The 20,495-nt window shown below is 42.5% G+C and overlaps 1 protein-coding gene across 1 annotated transcript; it reads right to left on the bottom strand.

Moving 5' to 3' along the window:
- Positions 1-1,792: 1,792 nt before the first annotated feature.
- ufl1 (UFM1-specific ligase 1) lies at positions 1,793-19,004 on the bottom strand. Its single transcript, XM_080047600.1, has 19 exons — positions 18,821-19,004; positions 18,470-18,615; positions 18,246-18,274; positions 17,541-17,638; positions 16,336-16,450; positions 12,283-12,413; positions 11,729-11,787; positions 11,485-11,631; positions 10,774-10,949; positions 9,684-9,863; positions 9,474-9,600; positions 8,727-8,849; positions 8,401-8,521; positions 7,928-8,094; positions 6,916-7,046; positions 6,274-6,354; positions 3,812-3,897; positions 3,393-3,573; positions 1,793-2,632 (listed from the first exon to the last, which is right to left on the bottom strand). Exons 1-19 carry the CDS (start codon positions 18,895-18,897, stop codon positions 2,417-2,419), a joined length of 2,391 nt encoding a protein of 796 aa, XP_079903726.1. The 5' UTR covers positions 18,898-19,004; the 3' UTR covers positions 1,793-2,416.
- Between the last annotated feature and the right edge of the window lie 1,491 nt (positions 19,005-20,495).

Raw genomic sequence — 20,495 nt, 5'->3', positions numbered from 1 at the left:
GTGGCAGATCAAAGTTCAGTTAGTTAAGTTACTTTATTAGTCAATGGCTACATTGAAATGTGTCTTTTAAATATATATTTTTTTGGCATTTTTAAGCTTTATTGATAGTGTGAAGAGACAGAGGTGAAATGGGGCAGAGAGGGGATGACATGCAGAGAACGACCACGGGCGGGAATCGAACCCGGGTCTGCTGGGCCCGGCCCGGGGGGACGCCCTACCAACTGAGCTAAGGGCGCCCCTGAAATGTGTCTTTTGACATATCCCCTCTCAAGATACCACACTTTGGTGGGGGTCAGAGCGCAGGGTCAGCCATAGTACAGCGCCTCTGGAGCAGTTTGGGGTTAAGTGTCCCGCTCAAGTAGCCTGGCATTCCCAGACCTGCCACTAGGCGCTGGCAAATTAAATTTGCGGCACCTGTTGGTCTGGACACGCTCCGTTGAAGCTTATCAAGAAGACCAGAAATCTGGGCTCACGTTTCAATTGGTTCTATCTAATATGGGCGCGCCAGAGCCCTTTATATGGTACTCTGGGGAAGACGTAACCGGATGACGACAGTGACGTGCATGCGACGTCGAAGCCGTGATAGTAAACATCAAAGATGGCTGCGGATATGTTGTGCGAGTTTGAGACTGCTTTGGCCTCGACCCTTAACGATTTGGAAGACGGCACTCAAATCTTTCATTAGCAAGTAAGTGGAATGTTCTGTTTTGCCGACCGCCAACGGCAAACGTTTAATTTAACAGTTTAACAGCTGTTCGCTAAACGAACGGGGCTTACGTCACCTTGTGAATCGCTCTGATTGGTTGTAGTGCTATCCAACTGCGTGCAGTGGCATTTGAAATGCACGAGTAGGAGCCGCCCCTTGAGTTCAAGATATCAGGGTCTGGATTTCCAGGCTACCGCTCAAGGACACAATGGTAGAGATTGTTGGCACCGTAGATGTAATATCAGCCACAACTAGTTTTACTCATACCACAGAGAAACAGAGATGGTTTCCCTAGTCTGGGTGGAGAAACTTGACTGGCCCTCACTGATCCCTGACCTGAACCCAGCCAGCAGCTTTAGGATGGTCTGGAGATGGAATTGGCAGAAGCTCCCTGCAGCAAGTGTCCAACATGTTATGATTTTTTTTATGTTTTAAGCCTATTGATTTAGAATGAGGGGTTCAACAACCATGTGTGTTTAAGAATGGCCACACGAGGCACCCAGCAGCAGACCCGGGTTCGATTCCCGCCCGCGTTCGTTCTCTGCATGTCACTCCCCTCTCTGCCCCATTTCACCTCTGTCTCTTAACACTATCAATAAAGCATAAAAGAAAATGCAAAAAAAAAAAACACGTTAGTGTGTATATTTCCAGTGCTGTTACCTTAACAACCTATCAGATAGTCAGAGCATATTTTCCTGGTTTTCCGGATCAGTATTATTGAATGCTGCTGTGATATTTATTCAATGTTTGGTGCCCCCTGGTGTTATAAAGGAGAACAACATATAGACAGACATGCCCTCTGTCTTGAGTCATGTGAAGTTTCAAACAACACCACAAGAGGGAGACCAACAAGTATATGACACTCCAATGCCTTGACTTTGTCAGTCACAGACACACAGTGATTGACACCAAGCACACCATTATGCTTTTAAGTCCTCCTGTTAGAGCTTATAATGCTTATAATGCTAATGATTCTAATCACTTTTAACACTTTATCAACTGTTGTTTCAATAGATTAAGAATGAATAGTTCAGCTATGGAGACACAATCAACTGTTACGATGAATAACTAACGCATGAGGAAGAGGAGATTTTTTTAATTAATGCATTCAAATCTGAACCTCACTGAGGATATTCATGTCGGTTGGGTTTACAGAGAGACATCCCAAACAGGAATTTCCTTAAATATTTGAAGATTTCTGTCCAAATGGATAAATCACAAAAATACAGTATTAACCAGCTGATCTAGCAGAGTTAAAGGTATTCATCAGACATACATTTCTGTTAGCTTTTGCCGCTTTTCCGTTACATAGTACCAGCTCCACTCTACTTTGGTACAGGGTCTGTTTCTGGAGGTAGTTTTCCATTACCAGATAGTAGCATACCCCCAACTGTGTAGCTGGTCGTCATAGCCATGTTAGCGGCTAACATTAGCGCCAAAGCGTTTCTACCCGGTCTTAATTAGGGGGATTTATGTCACATTTTGTTTTGGATGAAGTTACGTTTGGTCTTTTACCACTCAAACAAATATTAAGTGTCATAGCAGGCTGTCTTATTGATTGATATTTTTATCACAATGTATTAACATGTAAACATTAACCAACATGCATATGAGCACCGCTGCCCTGTGGTAGAGTTGCTGGTAGACTCTTTAAGTGTGGCCCCTGGATTTTCTCGTAGAGTAGAGCCAGTACCGTGTAGTGAAAACGGTTCATTCCTCTGTGGTGTTGGTCTTCTTCTGAGCCAGCACCAGATCTTTGAGCTGAGGAGTGAGCTCATGGAGCTGGGTGCGCAGGCTAAGGGCTTCCTCCTCCTCCTCCTCCACCTCCACCTCCTCCTGCTGCTGCTGCTGCTTCCTGCTTTGACTCTGGCTCACCAGCTGCTTCACCACCAGACCCTGGTACACAGACAGAAGCTGCTGCTGCTCCTGAAAACACACACACACAAAACACTTTAACAAACCACTGACCCTGGAAGCAGCTGTGGATTAAGAATTCAACATTGAAACTAAAGTTAAAAGTAACTAGAACTGGGGCACCCATAGCTCAGTTGATAGGGCGTCCCCCCCGGGCCAAGGCCCCGCAGCGGACCAGGGTTCAAATCCTGCCCGGGTCAGTTCTCTGCATGTCCTCTACTCTTTGCCCCATTTCAACACTGTCTCCCCAATCTGTCTAACAAAGCAAAAATGCCCAAAAAATGATCTTAAAAGAAAAAGAAAGTAACTAGAACTAATAGATTCAGTTGAGATTACTACTTCTTGTAGCACTGCAGTTTCGAGGGACCTGATTAAAGTATTGTTTCACACTTTTCAAGTCTATCTTAAAACACACGGCTATATGTATATTTACCACAAAGTATTGCTTCTATCTTAGTTAATGTGAGTTTTTCCTCAATGTAGGCACTGCAGATAAATACTAGCCTTTTGGCTAAATATTGCCTTCTACTTTATATTTATATGGTGCACCTTATCTCTACACTTTTTATCTGCACTGTGTCCTTGCTCTACTGTTGTGTTTATTTGTGTCTCAGGTGTTGCTCTCTTCACTTGTGTTTTCTCTTCTTCTATATTCCATTGTTGAGAGGAATCTGGGACTTAATAATTGCATTGCCAATGACTGCTGCTGTAATTGTTGTGCATATGACAAATAAAGCATCTTGAAATCTTGAATGTTGAGCGCGATACGTACGGGTGTGATTCGGCCTGTGAGCGTGCCTATGATCTGAGGCACACAGCGTCCAGGAGCGTGCAGCATACACTGGGTGCTGGCCTGGAACAACAGCACGCTGGTGAGGTGGAGAACCAGAGCCGGGTCCTCGTTCTCCTTCAGCTGCTCAGTGAGGGCCTGACGGTGCAGGAACACAGCCTGTCTGGAGCACACACACACACACACACACACACACACACACACACACACACACACACACACACACACACACACACACACACACACACACACACACACACACACACACACACACACACACACACACACACACACACACACACACACACACACACACACACACACACACACACACACACACACTACTATGACAACACTTCCAAGTCAAATAGACATTCTTATGCTTTTTAAATAAAATCTACCTCTCCTTCTTCTTGTCTCCCTTCTTCAGCATGAAGCCACACACCTCAGCACAGACCTCTATGTTGCTCAGAAAGTCCTCGATAGTCTGAAAACAGAGCGTAGGCGTGAGTGATCAATTCCTCAAGTAGTCCTCCTTTAAAATCAAACTGATTTGTTGAACAAGGGCACTTGAAACTGTGTGTGTGTGTGTGTGTGTGTGTGTGTGTGTGTGTGTGTGTGTGTGTGTGTGTGTGTGTGTGTGTGTGTGTGACCTACAGTATAAGTATTTTTCGAATGTTTGGGCGTGTCAAATACAATGCAAAGCAGACAAAATGAAGTTTGACAAAATAATTTAATTTAATTCATTGATAATTTAATATTTTTAATTTATAAATATTCATTTGTACTTGTATTATTTATGTTATTTACAACTGTTTTTAGTTGTAATTTAACTCATTTTCTAGGTAAATACAGCCCATGTCCTTCACTGTTTGTTCAACGTTGAGTAAAGTAAATTGAGACCTGCCGATTGAATTACTTTCTGTTCTGAAAAAGAGTTCTGAACTTGTGAAAGATAAATCCTTAATATCATATGCAGACCTGCAAACTCATAGGAGGTGAAAAAGGTGACAAACACCCGTCCCTTCTAGGGGGGTCGGGTGTTTTTCGCTGTCCAAACGATTGGCTATTGTTAAATATCATTCACACAACCAGAATTCTCCACTATTGCCTCCAATGTCCAGCTGGGTGAAAATAATAGCCAGCTGAGATCCTGACCCTCCTAGGGGGGTCCGGGGGTATGCCCCCCCGGGAGATTTTTTTTTAACTTTTTAAAGTGAAATGCATGATTCTGGTGCACTTTGAGAGGGAAATTAAATCTGAGGAATTTTGTGTGAACAAATAATTTGGAGACACTGGGTCGGATGAATTAGAAGCTTCTTGGATTTTCCATTAAAATGTTCATTTAAAATAAAATATTATGCAGAGTCCTCTGGGTTGGGCTTGGTGCTCTTTTTCTTTTATGCGACATATTTCTCTGTAATATAATGAATACATTTAAATGCAGTGAGAGGAATGAAGCAGAAGAACTCTGTTGTCCAGCTATCTTTTTTTCCACAGACGAGGCTGAAATAGGTTATACAGTGCATGGGCATCTGAGCCCCATTTCCAAATGTTTTTAAATATTCTCAATACACACTGGACGTGAACGTGACGTGATCAGTTATACCTCCCAGATGAACTGATTAAATTATTGGGCTATTAACTAGGCTATCTAGATCAAAACATTGTATTCATTTTTTTGTATGATATAATAATATGATGTTAATATCAAACACACAAACTAAAAAATAAAAATAAAAATAAATTGGGGGGGCGGGGGGGCTGTCGGTCGGCTCTGATTGTGAGCGCACTGCAGACACTGCGCTCATTAAACTGTCAGCTTCAAGAGTCCTGTGTGGGTCAACAGTGCAGTGCAAACTATGCAGCATAAAGTTACAACATTCGTCTACGACCGTGATGTTAAATCACCTTCACACAAAGTCTCCGCCCCAGCAAAGCAGCGAATCGATCGCTGTGACGGTGAAAATCACCGGGACCCGGGAGACCCAGTGAGCGAGTGAGACGCCGCTCAGAAAACACTCTGTGGTTTGATGGATGAAATCAGTCGGGGATATCCTGCCCGTTAACTTTGTCTAAGGGAACGGCTTCCGCGATCTTTTTCTATGTCTCGAGTCTAACAGAGAGCCATGTCGGCAAACTGACAGCGCGACTAAATAAAGGGACTGTAGGCTACAGTGAGCTGCGTCACTCCGTATAGTTTCTGTTTCAGTAGGCTGTTACATTAACCTCTGAAGCATTGACAGTGTTTAATCAAAGCCTCTAATTTTTTATTATCAAAAGGGCTTTGATTGAGACTTTTAGCCAATTCTAAAGTCTGAACACAGCGGCAGCAGTGATGCTTTACGGTGCCCGATCTTAACGCTGATTGGACAATACTCATGACGTCTACCAAAGATGTTTTATTGCCAAGATAACGATATTCCCTTGTCTCACACTACGGTAACTCGCCCACACAGTCCAGTCTGGGAAGCGCTGGCTGACTTCTCTGGCAGCTGCCGCTACCCCCCCCCCCCCCCCCCCTCCCAAAAACAAAAACTCTTCGGATCTATACGATTCACGTGGGTCATATATTTTGATTCTAAACGGCGATTTTCGCCGAAAAGCGACGAGTTTGCAGGTATGCATATGATAACTGCGACTGTGTTGATTTAGAATAGGCATGAAACGTTGGGTATAGGCTTTATTGCTGTGCATTCTTCCTGCAGACGAGATGAGTCGCATTGTTAAAATACTTAAATGATAACTGGATCCATCCTCAAGGTATAAATGCAACCACTTTAACACTTACACTACTGGTGCCCATGAATGGCTGTAGTGCAGTTTTCCCCTTGCATATGTTAATGACTAGTAACATGCTTACTTTGCCGTTAAGACAGTTGTGTAGCTTCATCAGAGGTCCTTTGGTCTCCTCCGACAGTTTGCCCAGAATCTTCACTCTGACCTGAGGCACACACATCACACATTCAAACTCAAAGTCCCATGGAGCACTTCACTCTATGACACAGGCCTATGTCACTACCTCACTTAAATATACAGGTAAAAGCCTCTATCTCTCTCTTTACTACAGCCTTCAAACAGGGTAACCCCAGGAATATCCAAGGTAAATGTAAGACTTTTTAATGCCAACATCAAGGCCATACTGGCAAAGGTAGGAAGGATATAATTGAAATTCTGATGCATTTTAAAAGGGTACTCTTAATAAAGAACATTTATTATCAACTCACATTGATATACTGTAACAATAGCCTTGTGAAGTGTGTGTATACTCTTGATAACAAATTCATAAAGTGCTCATTTGTCACATAACGACCCCTCTCCAAGTATTTACTTCCTCCTACAAAAGAGCGATCAAAAATCATAAGACCTTTGTGAAGGAGGTCCAATACTGTGACAGTCAAATTCCATACTTTAAAAGGCCTTATTTTGTAGAAATGTAAGTACAGTGCTTTTTTAATGCTTTGAAGACCCCAGGGGTGCCCTGTTTAAATGAGCCTCGTCTGACCTCGTTGGTGATGCTGCTGGGGTTCTCCACAGACATCATGAGGTCAGAGGCCAGGAAGTTGACCAGGATGTTGGTGACGTCAGTGCATACCGTCTTCAGGACGTGTTTGGCAATGTGGACCTGGGTCTCATCTGAAGGGTCAAAAGTCAAAATCATTTCTATAGCACATTTAAAAACAACATCAGTGCTGTACAAGATACAATACAAAATAACATATAAGATACATGAAAAAAAAAGTTAGGAGTGTCAAAGTCTCAACTTGTGTTAAAGACCAATGCAACAGAAGTGAGTCTTCAGCAACGTATCAAACTGTTCAACTTTACAGGGATCCAGGTTCTATTCATTCACACACAGTCATACGGGTGAGAACATTAACAGAGGTTAACGCTCAATCCTGGGCCTGCTTTCCCTTTATTTATACATGTATGGCTAAAATGTGTGACAGGCAATGTGTGTGAGTTAGGGATATCAAAGGTTAACCGTTCAAACCTTTAACCGATAAGAATAATTATAACCGAATAATTCTATCGGTTATACGGTTAAAACATTTAAAAAAACAAGTGTTAGCTCAACATTTGTTACTGCGCATGTGCGACTGTCTGTATGGATAGCGCCCCGACTGTACATGCTCTAGTACAGCCTTTTTCAACCGTGTCGCCGCTCGTCAGGGGTGCCCTCAAATTATTAGTGCAATATTAAAAAAACTGAAGGAAAAAAAAGCTGCTACAATGAAAATGCAACATCATCTTAATTGTTCTGACATGCCCCTTTCCCCACGACACAACGTCAATATCTGGGAATATTACCACCAGGCCTTTTCTCTCTCTGATTGTGAATTTAAAAAAAATAACTTCAGACAATATTTCTAATAGTTACTACACTTTACTACGCTCAACAGTAATTGCTCAGCAGCTAACAGCTATTTGGTATGGATGAGCTCGAAAGGAAGCCGTCTGTATGTGGTGGTGAGTGGGAGGGTGTTTGAGAGTGAAGCTAGCAGGTGATTTGTTACCAGAGAAGAACTTGTTTCCTTTGTCAAAGAGGCGGATGTTGTTGTAGAGGTTGGTGATCTCCTCCTGTAGATCCTTCATGCTCTGCTTCTTATTGGCTCCTGATGGAGAGCTGCTGGAAGACATGAAGACTGTCCGCAGCACGTCCTGGTACGCTTTATTCAGGGGCCTGCACACACACACCCACACATTCAATTAAATAAAAACTTTATTGGTCGCTTGCATAGTGACAGAAAATGTCCTTAAGTTTATGGCTCACACAACATAAATGCAAACATCACACTAACAGGTAAATACAACTGTAAAAGCCCATGTGTAATGCAAAGTTGCATTAAAGAAGGGGTTGTTTATTTGGCCTTGTTTAAAGTGCACATGATAGGCTTTATTCGCACACACACACACACACACACACCCCCTTTTTGCCTCTCACTTTGGCAAAGAGTTTTACTTTTAGACAGAAAGCTGTGTATATTACCTGACTAAATGCTCTGCCAGCTCAGAGAGGATTTCTTCAGGGCAGTCGCTGACTCTCTCCTCCAGCACGGCTACGATCTCCTCCTGGGCCATGAAGGAGGCTGCAGTCTGTTTACTACGATCTGGGCACAAAAACACCAGCTAATTAGTCTCACATGGGCGACACGCTTTAGCTTTGTCTTCAGTGAGGGAAAAAAATAAAAACTTAACAACAACCCAGGGGAGAGATTTGTAGTCAAGCAGCCATTACACCCTTTGCTCCAGTACAGGCCTCAGAGAACAGTCTTAATGTGCCATACAGAATGCATTATGTCAGAGTGACTGTACTTTGCTGTGAAGGTCCGGTCTCCTCGTCACTGTCCTCGTCTTTCCTCCCTTTCTTCTTGGTCTTGCGGATGCGGTACTCCCTGGCATTTCCTCCTCCGCCTGATTTCACACTACCACTGCCCTCTGGAACACACACACCAGTTCAGAGGGTTGAAGAACAATGTCCTCTTTTCACTACATCAAATACAACAGATAAATACAGTATGTGAAACTAAATGAGGTAGTGCCTTATTGAGGGAGAACGAAGACCTGTGCTGCTTGCACCACAGGACTTATTTTGTCCCATTCTATTGTAATAAGAATAGACTGGTGTACCAACTACATCACTGATCTCAGACCAGGTGTCCCCATTACAATTGTACGTTTAGTTTACTTTATTTCTGTCTTTTCCAACTCATTAGACTTTGTCAAGACAATAAATACACATTAAGGTAATAATGCTTTAAAGAAAACAAAAGAAACAATACAGATTCAAAAAGGTGTATGCTGAAGCCTGAGCTAATTATGCCAACCCTTTTAACATTGATTATTTGGTCAGTTCCCTTTACATTTTAGAGAGCACTGAAAGAAGATAACAGCAACCATGTAAATACATTATAACTATTGAAGCTTCTTGGCTCAGATCTAATTTCTGGGACAGCAGCATTAGCTTTTACAGTATGTGTGTGTGTGTGTGTGTGTGTGTGTGTGTGTGTGTGTGTGTGTGTGTGTGTGTTTGAGGGTCAGGTAGGGAGCATTAGAACCAACCTGTAGTCTTTTTCTTGCGCTCTGCTTCTCTCTTCTCTTTCTTAGAAAGGGCTGAGCTCTCCGTCAGGATGGACGCTTGCTTCACATCATCTTCAGATATCAGGAACACTGGATTGTTCTTTACTTCCTGACAGACACATCACACAAAAGTTTTACACTTCAGTTGGACCGCTGCCTCTGTGTGTGTAGAGAGAGGGTGTGGGCCTGTACCTTCTGAGCTTTCTGCTGCATGGCCTCATCAAACACAGACAGACAGTTGCTGATGAACTTCTCACTGATGACCACGGTTCCTCCTAACACTCTGGCAGTAGACTGGACCTTAGTGTTCCTCATGGCCTGCTGGATCAACATGCCCACGTCCTCCATGGACAGACAGCTGGGCAGGATGGGCTAACACAGAGAGAAAGAGAGAGAGAGGGGATATAAAACACTAGGGATGGCCCGAAATTAGAATATTCTACTATTCGTTTGTTGATAGGTTAGTGTTCAAAGCTCAATTCAGTATTTGGAAGCTTTTGTTTTTTTATGCAACAAAACATAGCGTAACGTATGTAACTCTGGTTCTATGAATCCTTACTGACCGACAGAGGCGGTGATTTAGGCACTGGATATATCTGTCTCGCGCATACACAGTTCGAGTACCTATACCAATAAAGGCACCTGTGACCCCGCGTGACATCGGGAGGCTAGATACTCCAGTGTCGACAGAGGATCCCTTCCCAGAATCCTGGCGCGAAAACACAAGGATTCTGAGTGACTTGGAACTCTGGCGGTTATCCAGGATTCATAGAACCGGAGTTACATACGTAACTCTACATTCTATTTCATCCTTACTGCTGCTAATTACCAATACAAACGGTGGCTCTTATTACCAAGAAAACCATACGGCCGTTACCAGTAGCGGGAGCGAGAATGCACATTTGCTAGAGTTGCTTAATGTTGTCTTTGGCTGATCCCCAGCTATCTATAAATCCACCTGTGAAGGTCCAGTTTCAATGAAATAAAAAATATATATAATCCTCCGTTGCGGTCAGACTTTTAGCACGTCTTGAAAACGTCACACTCGCCATGCCCCACCAGCTTTCACAGGCAGTGGGAATGGAGCATTGTTGTTTTTAAAGCTGTAGTGTTTTTTTGGGAAAAATAGTATTTGGATACTCGTTCGGAAAAACCAACGAGTATTAGAAGCCTGTAAGATGGTATTTGGGACAGCCCTAAAATTGAAAGGAGCTTGTATATTTACACCATAACTACGTATTGCCGTAACGCCAGGTGTATGTGTAGCTGTGTGGACAGATACCTGTATGTCGGCCCATGTTTCAGAGTTGACAGCTTCCTCCACCGAGGCCTCCACCTGGTCCACCAGCCCCTGACCAACACAGGCTGCCCGCAGGAACAGCAGCTTGTTGGACTTAAAGCGTTTCTTAATGTAGCTGACGGGGTCGGGGATGCCCAGTCTCACCAACGCATCAAACTCTGCAGATAGAACACCGAGTCACTTACAATGCACATGTACAAACACACAGAGCAAAGGGAGGTTCAAAGCTGAAATAAACTAATAGCTGCCATGGTAGAAACATGATATCAATTAAGGTGAGAGACTGCAGGGAAAACATACTTTTTCTTAAACGCTGTTCAATGTAGATTTTTTCTATTTTGCTTCCATAGGTCTTCTTTCATACTAGTATTAATAAAAAGGTCCAAAATGTACTGTATATTGAGGTGTTTATTATAGGAATGCACCGAATGTTCGTCGTTGTGTGATTTTCGTCAGTAGCCTACAGTAGACCTAGATTCTGTGCTCCGAACGCCACTAACTGTTCTGTAATACGCTATCGCCGATCACGAGAACACACAGCCAGCTTCTTCTTATATATATTTTTTTTGATTGACGTGATTTTTGGCAAACCACACAACATTTGGGTGGTCACATAGCAACCGGCGGTAGATACAATGTTGCGTCGCGCAGCATCCGCTATGAATGGGTTAAAAGAACAGAAAGCCTGTGTACCTAGATATCCGTTCTGCTGTAGGAAGGAGTCCACCCAGTTGTTCTGAGTCCTGGCGTAGATATCTGGGATGTAGACGGCTTTGTCCTGCCGACCGCCCACCACGCTCCCCTTAAGACGCCCACTGTTCACCAGCTCCTCCAGGACGGCTGGGGACACACACAGTCACAATGCAGTACAATACAATGCAATACAACACACACACACGAGCTGTCAGATAAATATCTACCAAAGGCCTGTCCTTACAGTAGAGAAGATGCTCCTGGAATCCAAACGCTCCAATCATGCTGCTGACTGGGGTCGGCCTTAAGGATACAGTAAAACAGGAGAGATGTTAGTTTAAAATACAAACAACGCAATTAAGAAGGACATTGAGGCTCACGCAAGAACTTTAAACAAATCCTAAATGTCTCTTTTTCCTCAGGTGTCATAGAGGTCGAAGTCCGATTTACCAACTTCACAGTCTGTTCATGAGTTACTGAATGACTGTGATGAGCACAGATGTCTATATTAGGCTGCCTGTTCTGCTCCGTTTGGGAATAAGTTTCTTGCATGATGTCTGACTAGGGGTTTATATATCTCAATATTTTAGGGGATGTTGCCGATAATGATAATTGGCTAGTTACAAATCTACTGATGGTGGTCCCTCCAGTCAATGATAGACCTGTTTGGATTGGTTTAACGATGAGTGACATACTCCATTTCGTCATTTCACACATTGTTAGAACAACACTTTAGATATAATCCTATGCTGTACATATCGCGCAGCCCTAGGTGGTGTTGAACATGGTCACGTCTACCTTGTGATGGCGCTGAAAAGCCCTCGTATCCGGGCTTTGTGGCGAGCAACAAAAGCCGGAGTAAAGATGACGCCCCTGTTGTACTGGTCCATTTCTCCTTGGATGAGTGTCCCCAAACGCTTTGACAACTCCTGGCATACAGAAGAGAGCAACACACATTTGTATTGGAACAGTCAAGTCAGCAGAGAACAATGTTTTAAACTATATAGAGGTCATAAAAGACCGCCAAACATCAAAATGCATATATGATGACCTATGTTCCTGAGGGATGTTAAAACAGAATCTGGTGGCAGCCGTTGAAAGCTTCTTCTTCGTGCCTCATCCAGGTGGTGCAGCCACAGTTCCTTTACCTTTGAACTTGGGAACCATGCTTCCAACTGTATCTCTAGGAACATTCAGTCATGGACGTTGGAAGTAGGGGTGCGGGGGGTGCGGCCGCACCCCCCCTCACCACCGCCTGCACCCCCTCTCCGCCCCCCTACACTTTGCCCTGTGCTCCCGCGATTGCTCTGTAAACAATCTCATAGCCTATGTCCTCTTTCCCATCTCCTGCTCCCTCACATCAACTTGACAGAGCATAACACTATAATATATATAGTTTATAGGCTATACAGTATACTATGTAGGCTAGATTACATATGCCCGTCGCATTTCTTCACCGTGCCCAGGACGAGATAACGGTTGTGCCCCGCCTTCCCATGCGCACTTCAGTAGAGTCAGAGTGCTGAAGGGCGCGCACTAATGAGCATTAGGTTATCATTAAAAATCCAGTCTGCTAAGCGCCCTACCACAGGGGGGAGAGAGAAAGAGAAAGAGAGAAAGACGCGCTGACAGGATGCAACGTTCACCTGTGCACCTGCTCCTCCAAGGTGTGTGCCAGTATCGTGCCAAGTAACCGCTGATAATAAGTGTTTCCCCGCCGGCCGGTGAGCGCGCATGCATCAAGTAAAGGCAAACATATTAACACTTCATAAGGTCGTAAAAAAGTCGGGTCGTCTTATATTCGGGGTCTAGTATTCGGCGTCCAGTTACCAGAGCGGTCATTCAGCTTCAGGGCCTGTGTCCAACTTGTGTTTATTTTATTTTTTCGGGTGGAACCAACACTGGCTGTGCTCTCAGAAGTGGCCGGGGCATGCGTTTATGCAATGGGAGAGAGAACGCTTCGTGTGGAGAGAAAAAAGAGGCAGGGAAATCGCCAAAGCCAATGCAAAGCCTCGAGTCATTATGTTGAGGAGAGATTGCCAACTGCACTGTCCTTTTACGCACCACCAGGGCCGCCGTAATGTTTAGATATCATTTGCTTCAACGCCCTTATGATAATAAGAATGAGAGGCTTCATTAAAACGCTGTCCATGCGCTGTCTATGCGGTCGTTGTGATTGTAACTTTGTCGGCTGTAAACTGAAACTAACGGAGATCGCGGAAGCCTTCCCCTCGACAACGTGACGTGCACTGCCCCGGTTATCATTCACCGATCTCAAGAATGCTGAAAAGGAACAAATTGGTGAATAAAAATTCACCAGAATGCAGGAAATTAAGCATTTAATGCTCAAAAAATTCTGGGGGAGTACCCCCAGACCCCCACTTATAAATTGTCACAACCCAATGTTTAATCAAAACCTACGTCCTTCAAATTCAGGATAAAAAAAAGACTATAAGGATACTTTGGAAAACTCTTAAATGTTATTTGCTTTTATAGTTTGTTTTAATAGCTTAATTCTAATCAAATTATTTTAGATAAAATTGCTAATTTTACCAGTAGCCTACTGCTTTGTCTGATAGCGCTGCACCTCGGCCAATTTACAGCACCCCCCCTAAGAAAGTAGTTCCAACGTCCCTGCATTCAGTGCTATCTTTTTGTATCATTGTCCTTGTTTGTGCAAGACTATGATCTCGTCTCTTCATTTTATTGACAATTCTCTTGAATTAGTCATATATATACACAGTCATATGAAAAAGTTTGGGAACCCCTCTCAGCCAGCATTATAATTGACTCTGCTTTCACACAAAAAAGATAAAAGTGGTATGTCTTTCATTTACCAGGAACAGCTAAGTACTGGGATGTTTTCCAAACAAAGATTTTTTGAAAAGCAGTATTTAGTTTTATGAAATTAAATAAAATGTGAAAAACTGGCTGTGCAAAAATATGGGAACCCTTGTGGTTTTGCTGATTTTAATGCATGTAACAGCATGTAAAACTGAGGACTTTAAACACAAAATTGGTTGGATTATGTTGTTAAGCCTTGAACCTCATATAAAGGTCTGTTTAATCATGAGAAAATGTATTTTAGGTGGCTTAATGCAAGTTGCACTTCTCTTTGAGTCTCTGCAGAAGTGAGACAGAATGGGATCATCAAAACAGCTCCCAAAAGATCTTAAAAACAAAGATTATTCATTGTCATGGTTTAGGGGAAGGCTACAAGAAGCTTTCCCAAAGGTTTCAATTGTCAATTTCTACTGTAAGGAATGTTGTCAGGGAATGGAAGGACACAGGCACAGTTGCAGTTAAACCCAGGTCTAGCAGACCAAGAAAAGTACAAGAGCGGCATATGCGGCGGATTGTGAGAATGGTTGCACACAACCCACAGATCACCTCCAAAGACCTGCAAGAACATCTGGCTGCAGATGGTGTATCTGTACATCGTTCAACAATACAGTGCAATTTGCACCAAAACATCTGTATGGCCGGGTGATGAGAAGGAAGCCCTTTCTGCGCCCAAGCCACAAATACAGTTGCTTGGAGTATGCAAAAGCTCATTTAGACAAGCCAGATTCATATTGGAAGAAAATGCTTTGGACTGATGAGACAAAAAATAAGTTATTTGGTCATTATAAAAAGCGCTTTACGTGGCGAAAGGAGAAAACTGCATTCCAAGTAAAACACCTGCTACCTACTTTCAAATTTGGTGGAGGTTCAATCATGCTGTGGCCACTTAAGTGGATAGTCGGATGAATTCAACCCAGTTTCAACAGATTATTCAGGATAATGTTCAAGCATCAGTCACAAAGTTGAAGTTGCGCAGGGGTTGGATATTCCAACAAGACAATGACCCTTAACACAGTTCAAATTCCTGCAGAGGGAAAAGTACAATGTTATGATATGGCCGTCGCAGTCCAATGACTTGAATATCATCGACAATCTATGGGATGATTTGAAGCAGGCTTTCCATGCTCGGCAGCCATCACATTTAACTGAACTGGATCGCTTTAGTATGTAAGAATGTTAAAAATACCTACATCCAGGATCCAGACACTCATCACAGGCTACCGAAGGCGTCTAAAGGCTGTTATTTTTGCAAAAGGAGGCTCAACTAAGTACTGATGACATTTTTCTTTTGGGGTGCCCAAATGTATGCACCAGTCAAATTTTGTTATGATGCTTATTGCATATTTTCTATTATTCCAATAAACAAAATGAAACCGCTGAATTGCTTCTGTCATATATGTAAAGGAATTTGCTTCTTTGCTAATGATTAACAAAAATCCCCAAAATTAGAAGGGGGTCCCAAACTTTTTCATATGACTGTATATATATATTATTATATTATTTATTTATTAGATATTTTTTTGGCATTTTTATGCTTTATTGATAGTGTAGAGACAGAGTTGAAATGGGGCAGAGAGGGGAGTGTCATGCAGAGAACCGCGGGCCGGAATCGAACCCGGTTCCGCTGCTGGCTGAGGCCAATGGGGGGGACGCCCTACCAACTGAGCTAAGGGCGCCCCAAATTAGTCATATTTTTAACATGCAGTCAAGTGTCACTGTCCAAGTATTTGATGTGTTCCATCTGAAGCACATGTGTGATTGAATTTGAGACAACACCTGAATGCAAAATGTGCTTTTATATGGGATTCTACGAACAAGGGAGTAGAATCATTTTGACACTGCAGCAGTCATTAAAAGTGGCCTATTAGTAATGTTGATGAGCTATTTGAATTGTCCTTGTTTAAATCAGCTGAGGGTTTGTACATTTTGACCATGAACATAATTTGCATTGGGGGTTGAATAATTTTGATTGCAACTGTATATACTAAACAGTGGTGACACACTCACCTCAGATAAGAAGTCCCCCGGCAGGTCGTAGTTCTTACACAGCTCTGCGATGCTGATCAGCCCGGCCTCCTGCAGCTTGTCATTCACCTCCTCTGCCATGCGGTTCAGGTAGGTGCTACACACACACACACGCACACACACACACACACGCACACGGTCAGTACAACTCCACTCTCCTGTATGGACAGACTCCCTCTGTGGCTGTGTTCGGAAAGCCATACTAGCGTCCTATATCCTACATACTCACCATCTATGTACTACATACTGTCTACTCAAATATCGATTGTGTATGCAAGGTGCGTCGAAACGTTTTCAGTGAAGTATACTCAAGCAATAAAGAATTTCTTCTTCTTATAAGATTCAGGCCGTTTAGACGCTGTTTAGCGTATTACCACCCTCCACAGGTTAGATATTGAACTACATGTTTACAGTCCTGTGTTCATCATCTGTGTTTTAGACCTCATAATCTAAGTAGGCCTATCTTTAAGAAAACTAATCACGTTTCGTGGCGACTCAGTAATGAAACTGAAAGTAGATAGGCCTATAACATCGCTAATAAATGAAAACAGACGGTCAAAACAGCGTCCAAATGAGCTAAAATCCTAAATACAATAAACAGTAACATGGCACACTTATTTTTAGGTAAGCTCTAATTGATTATTCATTTATTTTTTCACACGTTAATGTTTTGAGGCGGAGGATCCCTCCGACGCTCTCTGTCCGGCTCACAGACAGCACTCAGCTGTCTGTGAGTTGAGCTGGACGAGCCGCGGTGTGTGGAAGACAGCGCTCAGTTCTGATCTCTCTCCACTATCAGACTCACTTCACTCATTTCACTTAGTGACTCTAATGTTGTTAGGTATTTATCTTCATCTCTTATCTAGTGTAAGAGTTTATGAACGACTGCACGTACAGTTGTCAGATCGCGGACCCCAAACAATGTCGATGCTTAGCAACTTGCTCGATAATATTTCATTTTCCTGTGCGGGTAGAATTGACCCAGTGCATTGTGGGGCGGTTGAGTAGGAAAAGTATCCAATCGATCCATACCCAAAATCTTCCCGGAACTTAGTACTCATCTGGGAATTTCTCGCATACCCAAACTTGCATACCCAACCGTCACATACACAAATTGAAGTCAAAATTAGTATGAGTAGGACGTTAGTATGGCTTTTCGAACACAGCCTGTGTCAATGAATACTCACTCATCAATGAGCTGTCCCAAGACAAGCTGAACCCCTTTATCTGACTTTGCAATGTCACTGGCTCGACTTTCAACATGGACCCAGTCCACATTGATAATCTGACGGAAAGAAGATCAAAACACACCTTATTGGAAGGTTTTTAAGATTTACAGTATAATAATATATCAAATGGATTCTGTGTCTTGGCATTGTATTAACATGTGACTCAGCATTAGGGCTGGGTGGGTATCAAAGCTTTTGGCACTAACCGAAATGTCTCCATACCATTGAGTATGGAAAAAATGTCTTGTCGTTACACAACATTTTTCAATACCTAAGGGGTTAATCTCATCAATGTCAGTGAACCAATAGGCATGCAGCATGCAAGAGGTAAAAGTGCTGGTCAACATGTGTAACACAGTGTACATCAGTGAGCCTTACATACTGACTGTCACCTTTTAATTTTGCACTGAAAAGTGTTTGCACTGATTCATTGTATTGTTTCCATTTTCTTTCTTTTTGCCGGTATATTTAGTTGGAGCTGCAGTGGCTCAGGAGATCGGCAATATGTGCTAATCTGAAGGCAGTTAGTTCCATTTCATGTTATAAAGTTCTATTTAATAATACCAGCTGGATAAATAGTGAAAATGTTTGACGATACAGCAGGAGGAAACAGCTGATAACATGCAGGGCTCAAAGCAACATAGAGTATGTACTAATACACACCTGCTGGAGGTCCACAATGTTGATGCGCCCTGTGAAATACAATGACAGGGTATATTCACTGTTATCATGTCCAACTTTGACAATGATTTACTAACTGTAATGTTTAAGTATCACTAGGGTCAGACAACATTGGGTACAGGAAGGGGCTAAATCCTATACACACAACCATGCCCGATATCATTCTTAGCTTTATAAGTTAGGTGGCAGTATCGTGTTTAAGTGACCTCCGTGCACGTAGAGCTCATCCCGGATCTCCCTGCTGATCTGTGCTGGAGTGATGTACTCCTTCCCGTCCAGTGTGTGCAACACATCCAGCTTCTTGTCCTGGACCAGTTTGGAAATGATTTCAATGCAGTTCCTCTCCGACAGCCTGTGGAAATTTTGCACGTGTCACAAGTGGAGTTTCCGTTCTAATTACAGAGGGAAATTATTTTCCTAATATTGCTAACGTCAGCTGTTAACTCAGAGGAGATAATTCACCACTAACAGTAAACGATTGAGTGTAAGTTTAATGTTAGCCATAATTAGCTTCGCTGCTAACAGCTGGTGCTTGTAACAGTGTACGGTCCGGTTACCTTTGCACTGTGTCGGCAAACTGAGCCCTCTGAAAGTCAGCGGCAAGCCGTCGAATTTCCTCCCAGTCAGCTGCCATTGTTAAACGTTGGTGTGTTTGCAGGAAAACTCAGCTGTCAGGGCTTCAGTCCACCATGTAACTATCCACAGGCTACTGTTCGGCTAGCTGGCTGCTAACGAGACAGGCTAACCACACGTCAACATAGAGTGACGTACAACGGAGAGCCACAAGGACCAAATATCCTCCACTCGCGTTTCGCGCTCTAAGTGTAATTGTAACTAAACTCCAAAACAACTTTTTTTGAGCTTACAACCCATTTATGTGGGAATTTAGTAGTGTTGTTGATTATCCCAGGTCAAATTCTCCAAATGTTTAGTACAAAGTAGGCCTATGTGTATGATGCCTGGGACAAGGGTTTGGTCCAGTAGATCTGCCATCTGGCTGCATCTAGCCGATCTAGCCCCAGTCAGAAGGGGCATTTTGGTGAGTGGCACTGCAAGACTGCAACAACTTTCCACCAAATGACGGCTTCAGTGAAAATGATTTCTCCAGAGTTTACTTGCCATCACACCAATACAGATAACACAAGCTGCTGTGGGAATTGTGTGTACCCTTTTTAACCAACTTTCATACTGGGTAATCAAAATGCCCAATCCAAATCAGCAGGATGTAGTTTTTCATTAGAAAAATTAGATTTTAAAGCATCGCCTCTTTATTACGTCCTGCTAACTTCTATATTCCTACTATAACTTTACATATTATATTTACTCTTCCAACCTTCAACTTGGCAGACTGCCCTTGGACCAGTTTACTTAAGGAAAGCCTTGTGAAGTCCTTACTAGCTGGGTCATTCTACGAAAACGTGCCATTTTGTGTCCCTGACACAAAATCTACCCCAATAAACTGTATTAACAACACAATTTAAAAAAAATCATTGGTATGATATGGTAAACAAACAATCTTCATTTAAAATCTTCATTATACATTGATATTTTTTTGCATTTTAAAGATTTTACAATTGTATATCTGTTAAATATGGTAAAAATGGCTTGTCCCTCGGTTACATTTTTCTATTACAAGCAGCTTTTAGAGAGGATAAAATCAAATGATCTGAAAACAACTTTAATTTGTGAAAAGCCTTAATTGTTAGTTAACAGATAATGCTTTTATTTTATTCTTGACCTTTTTGGAATATTGAAAAAAATCACATTTAAGTAATGTCCCTATGTGTTACGTCAAATGCGTTACTTTGGATAAACACGCCCCCAGGGACCATGCACTATCCCATAAGTGACATCATTTTCAGGAAGTGTCATCATCTGCCTTTTATCAGGATGCTGCCAAAGAGACAAGAAAGTGCTCCTCTATTTTAATGAATTTTCATTGAGTTGTTTTTAATTTGACTGAAGGGGACGGTCATAGTGTGTCAAACTGCGTTACCATTATATCATGTATTAAAAAGTAAAAAATGTGAAATTAAAATGTACATATAAACACATTTTAGCATCTTTAGAATGCACACCATGTGGTGTCATGGTGTCAACCACATGGCTAGTAATGGCTGCCAAAAGGATATTGTGTCAAACCTGTTACTGTCAAACATGTTACTATTAACCCTTTCCCCGCCATGACCCCATGTTTATTGTGTGTCCAAACCAGAATAATTTATACAATAC

This window comes from Ammodytes marinus (genome assembly GCF_949987685.1).
Source record: "Ammodytes marinus genome assembly, chromosome: 19".
NCBI classification, from domain to species: domain Eukaryota; kingdom Metazoa; phylum Chordata; class Actinopteri; order Uranoscopiformes; family Ammodytidae; genus Ammodytes; species Ammodytes marinus.
Note: the sequence above shows the minus strand (reverse complement) of the source record. Positions and strands in the feature narration are given on the sequence as shown.

Excerpts from the sequence above, each read along its gene's own strand:
- ufl1 (XM_080047600.1), bottom strand. The coding sequence starts at position 18,897 with ATGGCAGCTGACTGGGAGGAAATTCGACGGCTTGCCGCTGACTTTCAG. Across the intron at positions 17,639-18,245 it reads ACATTGTGGACCTCCAGCAG|ATTATCAATGTGGACTGGGT; the intron begins GTGTGTATTAGT and ends TCTTTCCGTCAG. Across the intron at positions 3,574-3,811 it reads GGAGACAAGAAGAAGGAGAG|ACAGGCTGTGTTCCTGCACC; the intron begins GTAGATTTTATT and ends TGTGTGCTCCAG.